The sequence below is a fragment of the Syngnathoides biaculeatus genome, chromosome 13 (genome assembly GCF_019802595.1).
Source record: "Syngnathoides biaculeatus isolate LvHL_M chromosome 13, ASM1980259v1, whole genome shotgun sequence".
Classification (NCBI taxonomy): Eukaryota; Metazoa; Chordata; class Actinopteri; order Syngnathiformes; family Syngnathidae; genus Syngnathoides; species Syngnathoides biaculeatus.
In genome coordinates this window covers 9689588-9705376 of record NC_084652.1, presented here as the reverse complement: position 1 = coordinate 9705376, position 15789 = coordinate 9689588, and the positions used below count along the sequence as shown (strand labels likewise).

Here is a 15789-nt window from a genome sequence, read left to right as displayed (position 1 = left end):
AGCCAATCACAGAGCACACAGAGAAACAGCCGCACTCACAACCACACCTAGGGGCAATTTAGAGTGTCCAATTAATATTGCATGTTTTTGGAATGTGGGAGGAAACCGGAGTGCCCGGAGAAAACCCATGCAGGCACGGGGAGAACATGCAAACTCCACACAGGCGGGTCCGGAATCGAACCCAGGACCTCAGAACTGTGAGGCCAACACTTTACCAGCTGATCCACCGTGCTGCCTTCCATAAATATATATTTAATTTGATCATAATCCACAGTAATATGATGCAGTATGAGCACCAAGTGTAACTGAGTATAGGAAAACAAAATAAACTATTGTGAACACATTTTTAATGGAAATTGAACCTAATTAGATCTTCAAAAACAAACAGTTCTTAATGATGAAGTGCAACTGTAACTGTACTTGTTAGCCAGTGATTCTTTTACATACCACAAAAAGGAGACCACGTGTCACTTTAAAATTCCAAGTATATTTGACTTGGAAATGCTTTACCCAAAGAAAATAAGCCAAATCTGAAATACTGTGAAGTTCTACATTACAGCTATGACAATGTAGATAAACTAATACATCTTGAAAGGTTTTAATCAAATCAAAAACTGAGCCGTAAATGTTTGCAAATATAGAATTTTGAATACAACTCTTGCATTAGATCTTTTTGGAGTGTGCAGGTATACCTAATAAAGTGCCTGGTGATTGTACATGTGACTACAAGTCTATGGCAAACACAAGGCAAACTAGTATTTACTGTACACGCATAGCAGCAGATGGTGAGGGTGTTGAGTGAAGGGGTTATGGGTCAGACTCTGTTGGCTGCTATAAAGAGCACAACCCAATCACACACAGCGCAAACATAGAACCCGAAGTCAAGTGCATTTAGTGGGATTCCTAGTGAACCAGAAGCTTGGCATTCACATACACACAATAACAGTCCACATTTTATCCTGCAGACCTGTGGAAACTGCAGTGCCAGGACTGAGGCAGCGTAAAAAAAAAAAATATGGCCAAAGGTTAGTTATTCAAAGCAAGTCAAGCAGCTGGTAGCGTTGACATTGACATTTCTGGGCCGGAATCCCAGCCACAGCCCTTAAATGTGTCATGATCAGGCCTAACTGTCAGTCAGCACCAGATTGGAAATTGGACGCGTCGTCAGCATTCTGTAAGTCGGTCGGTGAAGTTAAACCGCCTTCATCTGATGATGATAATTTGACTTTCCTCAAGCAAAATCTTCACACTTCCAAAGTGAATATTTGATTTTTGCCCTTTTTTTTTTTTTTTTTTTTTTTTTTTAGTCTAACTTCTTTGCTGTCAGAACATTTGCCACAGTTAAGGATAGTGTACATGTACACTTCGGGTGCCTTTTTCTTCAATGTTGTAGGATGATGATATGATGAATGATATTAAATTTCATTTGTGGTGTGTTTAAAGATGAAACTATTTTATGAGCAATTATTAACATTTTTGGAGGTGGTGCCAAGTGTCAACTCATGACATTGTTTCACTGCTTTTCAGATATGCCGTCTCAGTGTATCCTGAGGCCGTATTTCTGTTTACGTTACATTCTGTCAAGTGAATATGAGTACAGTCAGATGTTGCTGTATCGGGTGCAGCACTTCCTCACTTGAGTGAGCAACACTGAGCGTAATCTCGCATGGTCTAAGAAAGCATTTCAAAAGTTTTTTTTTGTGTGTTTTTTTCTTGAGGGAGGGAGATTGCTCAACTGGCCTCGATGGGGCAAAAGTTCCGTTCCAAATATCAAGAAGATGAGAAACAAGCGAGACATCGATAAAGAACTTGTGGCAAAGTCTGAAAATAGCCTACACATTGCTGATCTCACCAGGATGTACGCGAAGTCCATATAAGTGACACAATTTGGTGCGACAGGGGGCCAGTGACTTTTAATATTGTGCGATGAAGTGTATGAGAAACTCGAATTACCACAATTCCCGGCCTACGGAGTGCACCTGGTTATAAGCCACATCCAGAACATTTGTAGAGGAAATACCATTTGGTACATATATACGGCGCAGCTGTGTAAAAGACGCAACTGCCCACATTGAAACGCAAGATATTTACAAAGACGGTACACAGAAAGTTTAACACTAGCTCCTCTGTGCTAATGTTAGTGCCGCTGCGCTAACGCAAACACTAACGCTAGCACCGCGCTAATGCTAATGCCGTGCTAACAGGGCCAGTTAACAAAAAAAAAAAAAAAAAAAACATACCGGTAAAAATCACAGAGACACGGCAGTAACACGCTAGCGCAGCGCTAACAGGGCCTGACTGGTAAAAGTCACTTCCTCGGCACATATATTCCACCGGTCTCACTCTTACCTTTTCCGCTCGAGTGCCCCCATGCGGCCGTTAGAAAAAATGCACAAATTAGCCACATCACCGCATAAACCGTAGGGTTGAAAGCGTGTGAAAAAAGAATTTGCACCGGATTACTTTTCGAAACAAAACTGTCCTCTCAGTTTTTCATGCCATCAGAAATCATCCCAAAAAGTCAAATGTTCATTGATTCACTTGATTAATCATTTATATTAAATATTTTCTGCATGTAAAATAATAGTTGATCAATAAAATACAGTATTGGTTTTTATTTTTGGGTGCCTGGAACGAACTAATTAGATTCACAGTATTTACTATGGGAAATATTCCTTTGGCTTTCATGCAGTTTGGGTTTAGTCAGAACTTTTTGAACGGATTTATAACGAAAAACAAGCCTTCACTGAATATGGGTATCTGTGCTCATTAAATTTCATTTCTTTGACTGTGTATATGCCTTATGCATTTGCATGTGGAGGTGTGGGGACTTTGCCTTCAGCCTGTCACTGTTCCTTGCAGAGGCTGCGTTCCCAGCACCACTCAGGAGGCTTCAGCCAGCGAGCTGTGACAACCAAACCCACCCGGAATCCGAAGAACGTTTTCCCTGTGGTTTCGGGTTACCACACAGACACACACAGTGCACAGATCACAGGCACACACGCACAAACACCCTCCACAGTGCATTACTGTACTTTTGTTGTTTGCACAGTTTGAAGCTGTGTTAGTTTTGCCTTTCTCTTTCCGTAGCTGTCATTCAATCACATGGCTATCTGCTGGGTCGGACTTAGTCTTAAACTCGGAATTGGAATTTGGGACTTGACCCAAACACTGAGATGTTAAATACCGCAAAGTTATCTACATGTAGTCACACTAACATGCAACGTTAAACCTTTGCCCCGATGTTGCCGTAAGCCCCAAAATCAAAACAACAGACAAAAGTTCAACAATAAAACACTTAACTTGCCTCAAAACCCAAACGGCTCCCTTCCAAATCACCCCAATTACGTGATCGGGCCGCATGAATGCAAGCTCCAACGCACGGCGATAGTGTGATGACGGGAAGGCTGTAATCCCGTGTCCACGCACTTACAAGTTGCGTGTGTGGATCAAAGTGAAGATTTGAAGGTGGATTTTCTCTTGCCTTTGAATGCCGTTAAAAAGCGGACTCAACAGAGGGAGTGTGTAAGTGCATGTGGGGAATAAAGACCTCTCTCATACCACAAGGGCTCTATTTCCAGAGGGTTATTTTGTTTTTTAACTGTACTGAAATCGAGAACCAATACCATAATATCAATTCTCTATCTTAAACCCGTGGTGGATATCATACTTGAAGAACGTAAACAAAACTATATTTTAAAGGGCTCCTGTTATGAAATGGATGATTTTCATCATGTTATTAATGAAAAAACGTCAGCCAATATGGGCCCATGCGTTTTTTTCACCACAAAACATGATTATGACGTATACAGCTTTTTGTAAATCCCCCCATGAAAATCCTCTCGGGGATTTGTTTTCGAGAAGAAGCAGGGAGTGATGTAAAGGACAGCGGCGCCCCCAAGTGGACTCGTTTGTTTCCATTAGTTTTACCTCCGGGAAGGCCAAAATGCCAGCTCATTGCATTGCTGGACATTGCTTGAACACTCGGGAGGATGGATTTCCCCTTCATAAGTGTGCAAGAGACCCGGGTTCGTCGTGAAAAATGGATTGCACGGGTGCCGAGGACGAGAGCTTCGTGGGTTCCAAATAACAGGTAGGTGTGTATACAGCTACTAAAAATAATAATAGTTTGGGGCGGACCACGTAATCGGTCTCTCATAACGTAACAAAAGATGCGCCTACGAAATATGTCGATGTGCACGTCGGACGGTGGCGAATCTGAAGAACCCAGCCGAGAATGCCTCACTCAGCCGCGTGCGCGCATAAAGTGCCCCGGCTCGACTGTGTTGCTCAGTACTGCGGCGTCTGTGCACAACCCCCTAAAGCAGCACGGTTCGGCTCACCGGCCAGCCATCGCGGCTCATCGCAGCCGCGGAAGTGGATCGGACGGGGATGCGGTTTGGCCACGATTTTATATCATCTGAATATGGCTCGAAACAATAGTGTAATATTGCCACGGTAACTTCACTCGGTTGTGTGGTGTTCTCCTTTTCGAAAAGAGCTTCCGTGTCAGAAGGGGCGCGTTTGTCTCCATTGGCAAATGTCCGGATGACGCCATGGATGGAGGACGCAACCAATATGGTGACCACTTGGATATCGTAGAATGACACTTCTGCAACTTTGTGCATGGATGATGTGCTCTGCGCTCACATTTATTTTTTCGTATAGACATTGAAGTAAATAATGTTATATGTATTTTTCATTACAATATCTATTTTAGCATGTTTATAGCTGATTACACTTGGGCTTTAATAACGGTGTAATGATAGATGGCGACACTATGCGTGAAAATTAGTTGTGAAAATGCAGTAAAACTGGAATACAATTGAGAATTGGTCAAGTTTTGGAAAAATATTCATTAAAGAAAAGGCTGGATGAAATAATAGTAGAAGATTACATTTATCTCGTATTGCTGCTGAAGCTGCTGCCCCCGCGACCTGACCCAGAGAAGCGGTAGATGGATGGATGGTAACTCCAGTGCAAAACATTAAAACTTCCATCCATCCATCCATCCATCTATCCATCCATCCATCCATCCATCCATCCATTTTCATCCTCACAAGTGTTGCGGGAGTCCTGGAACCTATCCTAGGTCTCAACGGGCATGAGGCAGGGTACACCCTGAACTGGTTCCCGGCCAATCGCAGGGCACATAGAGACAAGCAGCTGCACTCACAATCACACCTAGGGGCAATTTAGTGTCCAATTTATGTTGCATGTTTTGGGGATGTGGGAGGAAACCAGAGTGCCCGGAGAAACCCCACGCAGCACGGGGAGAACATACAAGCTCCACATAGAGTGTGCTGGGATGGAACCCTGTTCCTCAGAACTGTTCGGCTAACGCTTTCCATCTGATCAAACGTGCCGCCAGATTAAAACTTAACATTTTTAATTTTTTCCAAGATCAACAAACATTATTTATTTATGCCCACGTGCAAGCTTTAGATCGCTTCCTAATTGGATATGTTTTGTTATAACTTAAAATCAAAATGTCAGTCGTTCAATTGAACTCACACAAGGAATTACAATCGTGATCTTTTTGCTTCTCATGGGAGAGTTCAAACCCAATTGCGTCTTGTCATGTTGATCATGAGGGGATAAAATGCCAGCACTTTGAAAGTCAGACAAGTTCACCCCTACCTCAAAACAGAGTATACATATGTACGGTATAAATGTGTGTCGTGGTAGGTAGTAGAAAGTGTGTGTTGGAGTGAATGGGGAACGGCATGTCAAAAAAAGCCAGTGAAGTTTAACTCACGCCATGTGGCGTGTCAGCGGCATATCTAAAAAATATTTTGCCATCAAAAGCCCTTTCTCCGTTTTTCTTTAGTTTTTTTTTTTTTTTTTTAAACTTTGAGGTGTCTGTTCTGCTTGAGATTTTTCTTTTCAGAACAAGCTGTCTTTTTGTAAACTGGTGTTTTTGGTGAAATCCATTTTTTTTTTTACTTTAGATGAATAAAAACAAATATATGCACATTTTTTTTAATGTTGAAAGATGGTCTACTCTTCCTTTCCGAAGCCATTTGTAGTCAGAAAACAATATTCTGTGGTGTTGAACAATGAGTCAAAAAATGCTCCAAAATGGATGGTAAAATGGGGAACTGCTATAAAAATGGCCAGTAGTGAATGAGTTATTTGTAAAACATTATTAATTGTCAAACAGACACACGGTATCTTCACAAAGTAATTCTTTAATCTTATCTACGTAATTGTGACTGTTGTCTGTCTCGATGAGCCCTGCAATTGCCCTCCTGCAGACTCCAGCACTCCCGCAACCCTCGTGAGGATAAGAGGCTCAGAAAATGTATGAATGGATGGATGGATGTGTTAAATATCATTAGTGTATAGCAAAGTTATGGCAGTACATGACATGTCCTGGGAAGCAAAACATAGCCTCCCTTAACAAGTGCCCAAGGGGGTCTGGTGGGTTTTTTGGGGGGTGGGGGATGGGGGGTTTGTTGTCCTTTATTCAATGGCGTGACGCATCCGAATGGGTGGTAAATATGATACATCAACACACAGGAAGCACACTCATGGTAATGAGACAGCAAGGCCCCGATGATCCCGGGGCTCTCGCAAAGCCGCTGCTTCCACCTACAACTGACCTACATCTCTCATTCTCCTCTCTCATCCATCAATTAGCTCACCATCCTCCTCGCATCCATCGTGTCCTCACGCACACTTCCTTTCTCCTTCCTGTTCTTCATCATTTAATGCTACCAACGCAATCTCGGGTGAAGCGGTTGCTCGGTGCCCAGCCACGCCCACTGAGCCTAGTGTGGTACTTTAATTACATTGCATCAAGCCATCCAACCGGCTGGACACGCACCACAAGTCAGATGCTGTAAAACTGTGGCCCTTTCATTAAAAGTTGTAACAGAATGCTGGAAAGTTGGAGGAACACTTTATAACACCTTCATGGTCCGTCATAAATTCTCACTTTAGACTCCTGGAAACAAATAAACACTCGCCACTTAGCGAATGGAACTGAGGAAGAAATACGTGCAAACATACATATAAAATATCTTTTAATACCTTGACTACTTGAGCAAGGACACCATAAAATTTCACGGTCCAATTTCAGCAGAAATGACACTTACTGGCAACGTACAAATGCAAGTGACCGAAAGAAGCAAAGGGAGGGAAACGTGGAAGTAACGCAGCTGTAATGTCAAGCGGGTCGTGCACAACGGCAAAGGGTTATGGGAAAGGAGTGGGCCATCAAGTTTGAATTCGGGATAAAGAGTGGACGGGGATTGTTGGTGGCACAAAGGAAGGACTAAGACGTTTGCTGCTCTTGTCACAAGACAAATAAAGGACAAAAAGTTTCACAGCCACCATTCATATACTTTCAACTATTTCAATTTAAATACAATATATGTTATTTAAAGGTCAAGTGGCATCCCTATAAACATTCTAAAATAGATATTGAAATGAAAAATACATATAACATTATTCACTTCGATGTCTATACGAAAAAAATAAATATGAGCGGAGAGCACGTCATCCATGCGCAAAGTTGCGGAAGTGTCATTCGACATCCAAGTGGTCGCTGTACTGATTGCATCTACTGCCCGTGACATCACCCCGAACATTCGCGTTGAAAACACGCTGTGGCCCCTACTGTGGGACACGCCCCTTCAGACACGGAAGCTCTTTTCGAAGAAGAGAAGATCTCAAAACCGGGGCAACATTACCCTATTGTTTCGAGGCATATTTAGATGATATGCGGATCACAGCCAAACCACCTCCCCACCCGATCCTCATCCGTGCGGCGGTGACAGAAACAACACCACCCGCGAGCGACGACAACGCCGCGGCCAAACCGCCTCCTCGTCTGATCCAGTTCCGCCGCGGAGATGAGCCACCGCGGCCGGGAAGGCCTTCCTTCAGCGGCTGCTGCACGGAAGCCTTCCAATGCGCACATGAACACATTTAGCACCCCTGATTTACAGAGATTACGCCCCCCCTCCCCCAACTATTGTTTTTGCGAGTACCTGTTTACACACCTACAAGTCATTTGGAACCCACAAAGCTCTCGTCCTTTGCACCCATGCAATCCATTTTTCACGATGAACCGGATCTTTTGGAAAAGTATGAAGAGCGAATCCATTCTCCCGAGGGTTCGAGGAATATGCAACAGCAGTTGCATATTATTATTAATATATACATGTATTTTTTTCCTCCTCAAGTATTCAGGAATGTGAAAACAAAAGCTATTGAAGTACGGTAACTTAAAACTACAACGGTGCCATGAGATATGTCCTCCATGATTTGAGATAAGAGCGCAGTAAGGTGACAGTGAGCTCAACTCACTTCACAACAGGCAACATTTTGATATATTTATCAATTCTTTAAAATGGAGATTTCAAGATCCTTATTGCTACTCCCAGTTGACGCTTACTGTCAGGATACACATCAAAGAGATTGTGCATTTCAGCGGAGAACAACGACTTGAGATGCAAGTGTTTTTTGTCACGAGCATGGTCTTGGAACGGATGAATGACTGAAAACTACTGGATGAGCTGTTTCTGACTAATTAGAGTGTGTTTATTTTATGTAAAACCCGAGTGAAGTTTCATGTCAACAGATTGGGCTACAATGCAAGTTCTTTCCAACCTCGTTGGCTTCCCTTAGATTATTTTAAATGAGCCTCTCTGACGCGAGGGAGGCAGGTGAAAGAATAACACGACAGACTGATTGGACTGGACAAATGAGGGGAAAAGTGAGCAAAGCAGAGACTGGGGGTTGGTTGCGTTACGGGTTTTGCCTGGCGGAAGGCGCTCCCCCCGCCCTCTCGCTACACAGACGGAATGAATTCCAGATGTCAAAATGATAAACAAATGGATTGTCATAAAGGTATAAAAATGTAAGGCATTCGGGAGCTCTTACGTGGTCTGTGGTCCGTCTTTCACAATGAATCTAAACTTTGGAATCGTGCGTGAAATATGGTGATGACCGTGCGGTCATCAATCTTTTCAATAACAATGGAGCGCGCACACATATGAATTACACACCCACACACATTCTTGCAACCCTGGAGTAAAATGATAAAGCTTTTCAAATGTACGTGCTGTACAGTGAACGCTCACATATTCGCGGTTCGCCATTTGCTGATTTTTCCTCCATTATTCACTGTTTTTGTGCTAAAGTGAAAGCAATAACTATTGCTTTGGTGCCATTTGGTGGGAGCGTGGTGCCGAAGTGAGTTGCGGAGCTTCATTTAGGTAAAAATATTGCTGTCTTGTGGGATCTATAAGCAAATACAGTGTTCCCTTGAGATAGTTTGATTAACAATTGGCTCTCAAATTATCTTTCCCCAAAGAAAGAAATGTATTATTCCATTCCGGCCCCCTCAAAAAGTAACAAAACATTTTGTAACATGTTTTATAATGAGTGACATAGCACTCTATAGTATTTACCTTATACAACAGTGATAATTTAATGTGATGCAAAAAATGAAATGGTCCATGGATCAAGATTAATCACTGTGACTCATTCTGGTGCTGTCTTAGACACCACGAGGCAATATTTTACAATCATGAACACAAACGAGGGCTAATTATTGTAAGTTAACCCAGTAAATTGCAAGTATGTTAGTCTTCTTTTTTACAAAGGCTGAAGAACGTAAGCATTTGATCATTGTTCTATTTTTGGTATACATGTGTTGCTGCACCATTTGTTTTCAAATATCCATCGCTTAAAGCAGTGGTTTTCAAAGTTTTTTGGGTAGGCCTTTTTGGATATAATTGCCCCCCCACTCTCGAAATGTTCTCAAAGGGGGAGGGGGGGGGGTGGCTAGCACTGACAATCTTAAATGTGGAGGCTGGTGACCGCACTGTAAATTGTAAAATGGGGAAGGGGGGCACAACCCCCCCCCCCAGCGCCCCCCTTTCAAAGATTAAACTATTGTACCCCCCCCCACACACAATTATTATTAGTATTTTAATTGTTAATAATGTTTCCCTGTTGTGAATGTGTTATATGGTCAATTAATTTTATTGTTATTGTTTCTCAGCTGTTACTTTATCATTGTTGTTGACCTTGTGTGATAATTTTGTAATCGTTGTATTATCACAATTGCTCTTGCTATTATCGCAGATTTTCTTCCATTATTATTGATGTTATCACCGTTGCTGTTTTCATACCTAAATAGTCCATTAGTCCTATCTAAAGAAGTGTGGTTATATTGGTGGATCTTATCTTCCCAGACAGACAGACGCAAACTGCTCACACGTGTGTTTTGGAGACGTTTGAACGCATGCCAAGATGTACTTCGAGTTTGCGGCGTTTGGGACTGCTTTCCGCCCCTCCCCCTACTGTCATCAGATGCTGAACAAAGAGGAGGAGAATTTCAAACCTTGATGCCTTTAATGTGCTCTGAGGTATTACAGCATGCCAGTGTGTTCACTTTTGTTTCTTGCACGAGTGCAGTGCAATCGCATTGAAACACGCCTCCAGCTGTTGAATAGAATATTAACCCAGTGTTGATGGATGTGCAACTGTGTGTGTGTGTGTGTGTGTGTGTGTTAGCATGTGTTTCCTGTATAGATGGGGAAAACCCAACATGTAATTGGGGGGGATAACAAGTCAAATGTGGGCATTAAGTATCCATGTATGATACGTTGCCCATTTCGTCTCATATTTGCCATTGAACACTCTCATCTAACTTTCCCAGGCGTGGTGTGGACAGTCAGCAGCAGTGGCTGCAAAGTCTTTCCCATGCAGACTCAAAGGAGGGTCTTTGTTCACCCTAAAGGCTTTGAGGGTCCCCATGGCAGGGCTGTGGCCCACTCTGGTGACTCCACAATGGGTCTTTATGCTGCCATGTCTCCCTCCCCCACGTCGCTGCCCTCATAGGGGCACGGGGAGGCACAGGGGGCATCAAAACACCAACAATTTTAATGCCCAGATCATATTCTTCTTTTCTCGCTTCATCTTTCTCTCTGTGACTCAAACCACAAAGCCACTCAGAAGAGTTTATGAGTGATGTCCAATGTCTCTGTGGGGTTCTGTTTTCTTATTCGCCATCAGACCACTTGACACCACAAGAAAAGATCTGGCTCTCAACCAGGAGTGTGTGATAATACACCATTAAAAGCAATTAGCGCTGATGCTGAAAGTCGACGTTTTGGCAATAAAGTGAGTCATCCTCTCAACATGCATTAAATAAAAACATTTCCTGTGCTTCAGGTGCAAGATGGCCATTCGGCACGGAGCTTGCTTTACTGATCATGAAGCTGGCACTCGCGCACTGGCTGCCAACTGTACTTTGTGAGGTGAAACACTGTGACAGGCATTGATGAATGGGTGGTCTGCTCAATATGCTGTTGGCACATAGTCTGGTTTGCGGAAGAGAGGAGAAGATGACTTTGACAGCCAGAGAGGGGTAGCATAAACGGCTCATATTTTCTCCAGTCCAAGAATACATCATGCACAATGAGCAGCAAATACATGACTTAATCTAATCAAATTAACAACCGAGAGATGTGACAAGTACTCGGGGCGGGTCATGCGGAAAAGGCGCCCATGTATCCTCGTTTCCCTCCGTCAAAGACAAAAAGTGGCGGTGCCAAGAGCTGAAGTTACCACGGAAATGGGACCTAAGGCTTCCACAGAAGGACTGCGGCATAGCTTTGTCATGAGGAAACAGATCCAATCAGAATCAGCATCAGACACACAATGGGCTCATTAAAAGGAAACTATGCACTGTTAAAATGCTAGCAAAATGTGAATGTACCCCGAGTTCACTAACCCCCCTCTGACCTCCAAAAACAATCCCCCTCTTTTAAGGTGCATGACAGAAATTCTAAAAGATGGCCCATCATAATATCATGTGATTATGAAAGCGCATAGTCGTGATGAATAATCACAGAGAACCCATATCTAGCGCCAGCAATGGATAGGTTCCCAATTACGCCATCTTGTGTGTCATAGAGGTCAGAGAACACAGATGTCATTGGCCATAGCTGCTATGTTGGTACTATGACTCATTTGAGACGGAGTGTTACTATAATACTGAATGTTATTGGTTTAAAGCTTTATCTTTTTGAATATATAATCAATTAAAAATCCAAAACAGGTGATAAACTTACCCTTATCACTAATTCCGTATCGCTTCTGAATCCTCCCACCTACCTGAGCTCCCTCCATCTCAAAAGGCCACAAAAATTCAGAATTTGTTTGCTCTTGTTCAGTCTTTGAATCTGTCAAATCCCTTCTTATTATGCTTCTGTCATATGGCCAGTTGTTGGTAAACGAGGGTGGAATTTTTTTTTTCTTCTCATTTTCTAGGAGTGGTTTTCCCGCAGCTCCTGAAGCCCGAGGTAACGTGGCAGCAAGAGGCTGCTGGTGTGAGTCCGCGAGTGAAACTCAAATGACTGACACCTGAGTGACACCTAATCAGCCACGCCCTATTTCTCTGATTGGTTGTTTTTTTTTGTCAGGTGTGATTCTTAAAAAATAAATTACAGGTACAAAATGGAGACCATTCATATTCATCATATAGTACTGAAACTAATATTCAGATACTGTAGTAATGATCAGGAAATTAAGCATTTGCAAATTATTCAGATGAAATATGCGTGAATTTAGATGTCGGAGTGTCTTACTGACCACATTACAGATTCAGTTCTCCACTATGGCTGACTGCATATGTACATCCCTACTTATTTTCTAAATCTACATCTCATGCCAAGACCTTACCTCTCCACCACATCATCTCCGCTCCAGCATGTGGCGTCATCCACCACATTCTCCCCTTCACACAGCATCTCCGGGAGGGCTGCGTAGAAGGACTTGTAGCGCTGCAAGTACATCAGGAAGTCCCTGAGGAGAAACATATGTTAGCTAGAGCAAGTGAAATATTTACTGCCATCTTTAGCCATGTGAAGACACATCTTCAGTGCATTTTGTGAACAAAACACGACTTTGGAAATGTAATCGTGCATACGCTGTATACTGTATGTTCAAGGCCAATACAAATTTTCTTTGGTTGTTCAGTTCATCTTAATGAAGCTAACATCATGTAAACTGTTTGCTTCTCATGGGAGAGTTCAAACCCAGTAAAATATATATTCGATAACTGATATGTCTTTTGATGACCTGTTAGTCTATAGTGGCTGCATGAAATTCAGAACAATCCAAGCACACAAAAAGGACAAAGAAAATGACTGATAAAAGGTTCAAATCCTCCTTCAAAGACTTACTGGCAGCAATTTACGTGTCTCCTCCAAAGAGTCAATGGAAAGCTGGCCATTTTATGGCAGTAATATGACTCCCCTACCCCGTAACACTCCCTGTGCGAACTGGGGTGCGTTTCACAGCAACTGTCACCAGTAAAGGCTCATTATGCCCTCTACTGGTTGCTAAGTGACCTGACAATGGAGGTAAGATTAATGTTCCATCGTCCACAAAGAGCTGGCTCATTCTATCTTAACTTTAGACACAAAAATTTGAATCGAAGCCAAGTGGACTTCTCGATTGTTGATATTCTGCCTTTAGTCCAAATGGCTGGTTTCCTTCTAAAGAAGTACTTTGAATCGGGTACTGTGGATTACCTTAACCCGTGCAATCCACACGGACGTACAGTAAGCAACAATGATTATTGCGGTTTGAGCTTTTAAAGTGGACTTTACTGACTGGACTTTAAACGTTTCTCTCCTAGCTGCTATTCTGCCTTTCTCCGTGTGAGGTGTGTGCACACAAGGCCCACAACGAGGCGCTCTAAAGTGGCCACATCAGCAGAGGATCTGAAGAAAAGTTACATTTTTGGGCCGCAAGCATATCGTGCTAGCTAATTGCACATTACGATTGTGCTAGCAGATAGCCGCTGATGAGAACGCAGGCGTTCAAGTTCTTATAACAGTGGAGGAGGAGGAACTCCGGCCAGGTTCCGAAGTGTGTCATTAAGGACCATATTAACCACAGCCATAAAAAACAGGAAAAACCAAAATGGTGGAGTAATATAGAGACCTGTGTGGTTGCACATTTCCAGAAATTATTTTCACACATCTAGAATTTATTAAACGGGAAATCCACTGGTTTGCATTCACTATGTATCCAATAGGTCATGTAATATGTACTCTATTTTGACAATGTGATGTTAAATCCTCTCTCTTTTAATAGTGTTTTGAGAACATTTTTATTGACAATTGCGAATTTTCAGGGGTGCTGCCATTTTCGGGAGTCACATGACCTAGGTGTGCGGATGTGACATGTTGCGTGCCACAACAAAGACTCGATTAAATGGGACACTATTTATGCCCAGCGCTGATTTCTCGGATTTATTCTCATCCGATGAAGAAATAGCAGTTTCGGTTGATTGTGAAGACGGAGGAATACTTCCATACAGATTTGAACCTGTGGCATAAATGGTGTCCCATGTATCGAGCCTTTGTTGCGGCATGCAACACGTCACATCCACACACGTAGGTCATGTGACTCGCAAAAATGGCAGCGCCCCTGAAAATTCGTAATTATCGATAAAAATCTTCTCAAAACACTATTAAATGAGAGACGATTTAACATCACATTTTCAAAATGGAGTACATATTACATGACCTATTGGATACATTGGTAATGCAAACCAGTGGATTTCCCCTTTAAGCAACAAATCTCTTAATTCACTTTACAACGTCTTTAAATGTGTGTCGAGGTTGAACTAGAACCCAGATTTCATGAACGAGGAATGACACAAGCAACACCAAATATTTTTAAAGCTGAGTTTCTATTACCAAAAGTTTTCAGAGAAGAACAAAGACCAACAAGGCCAAGGTGGTTTTCAGTGTCTATTAGTACTGTACTTTAATTCTCAGGCACAGAATCAGAAAAACAAGCATCACCCAAGATTTGGAAGACATTAAAAACCACAATGCAAATATAACTCTGAATAGATTTTAAAAAAACAAAAAAGTGTGTGAGAGATATCCCGGATGCATGCTTACCTAGAGAGTGTTCTCAGACTATGTTTATTGCCCTTGGAGGGTTTCAGTGGGGGCGAGCTGGGAATGATGGGAGTTGGAGTCCAGGTGAAATTGATGCAAGCAAGGAGGATGCAGGGGAAGTAAAAGGTTTGGTGAGAGACAGAAAACAAAAACAATAACACCTCATGACACAACATGGGGAGGAAGAAAAGACACCCATGCACATGCAGAAACATAATGACATCAACACCCCTTTCTCCCCACAATTATTACTACATTTGTACATGTTTCAGAGCTACAATGTATGATTCAACTTGTTAAAAAATGTGTACTGTTCAACGTAGCTTCGGAATCCATATTTCATCAAGCCGAAATGAAACAAATGTTGCTTTACTTTCTTTTACAGAAGTGGAGGAAAATGTCTGTGAAGTGGTCAGCTCCCACACGTGCTCTGGTCAGGGTTGGCAGCCTCCAGGGAGCGCTGGATTGCGTTGCCCTGAATGACGGCGGCATTGCCAGGCTAGACCTGTCAGTTTGGTTGGCATCGGCACAGTGAGTCGTGGTCTGGGACGAGCTCGGCCGGCCAGCTCCGCAAACGTGTGTGTGTGTTGTACTAATTCAATTGAGGCCAGCTGGTGTTAAGATTTGGTGGTATGGCTGTCTGGGTAAACAGGAAATAGTTGATGTGTTAAGATGAAGCTTACCCACATTGCCCATGGCCCGACACAGCAGTGCCAGCTGCTTTGGCCATGGGAGGGCTGCCTCAAAGGCCAGGTGGAGGCCATGCACCAGTGTAACGTGGTGGAGGATGAATAAGATCAGCTCTGCGTTTTGTGTCAAGGCTTGATGAATCGTGTGTGACATT

The 15789-nt window shown here is 42.8% G+C and overlaps 1 protein-coding gene across 1 annotated transcript in view; it reads right to left on the bottom strand.

Moving 5' to 3' along the window:
- LOC133510697 (glypican-5-like) overlaps window positions 1–15789 on the bottom strand; it is a 126060-nt gene that overhangs the window by 58131 nt on the left and 52140 nt on the right. The window contains exons 5-6 of the mRNA XM_061838929.1: window positions 14946–15002; window positions 12706–12828 (exon numbers count right to left, since the gene is read on the bottom strand). Coding sequence (XP_061694913.1) covers window positions 12706–12828; window positions 14946–15002 — 180 coding nt within the window. The remainder of the gene's footprint in view (window positions 1–12705; window positions 12829–14945; window positions 15003–15789) is intronic.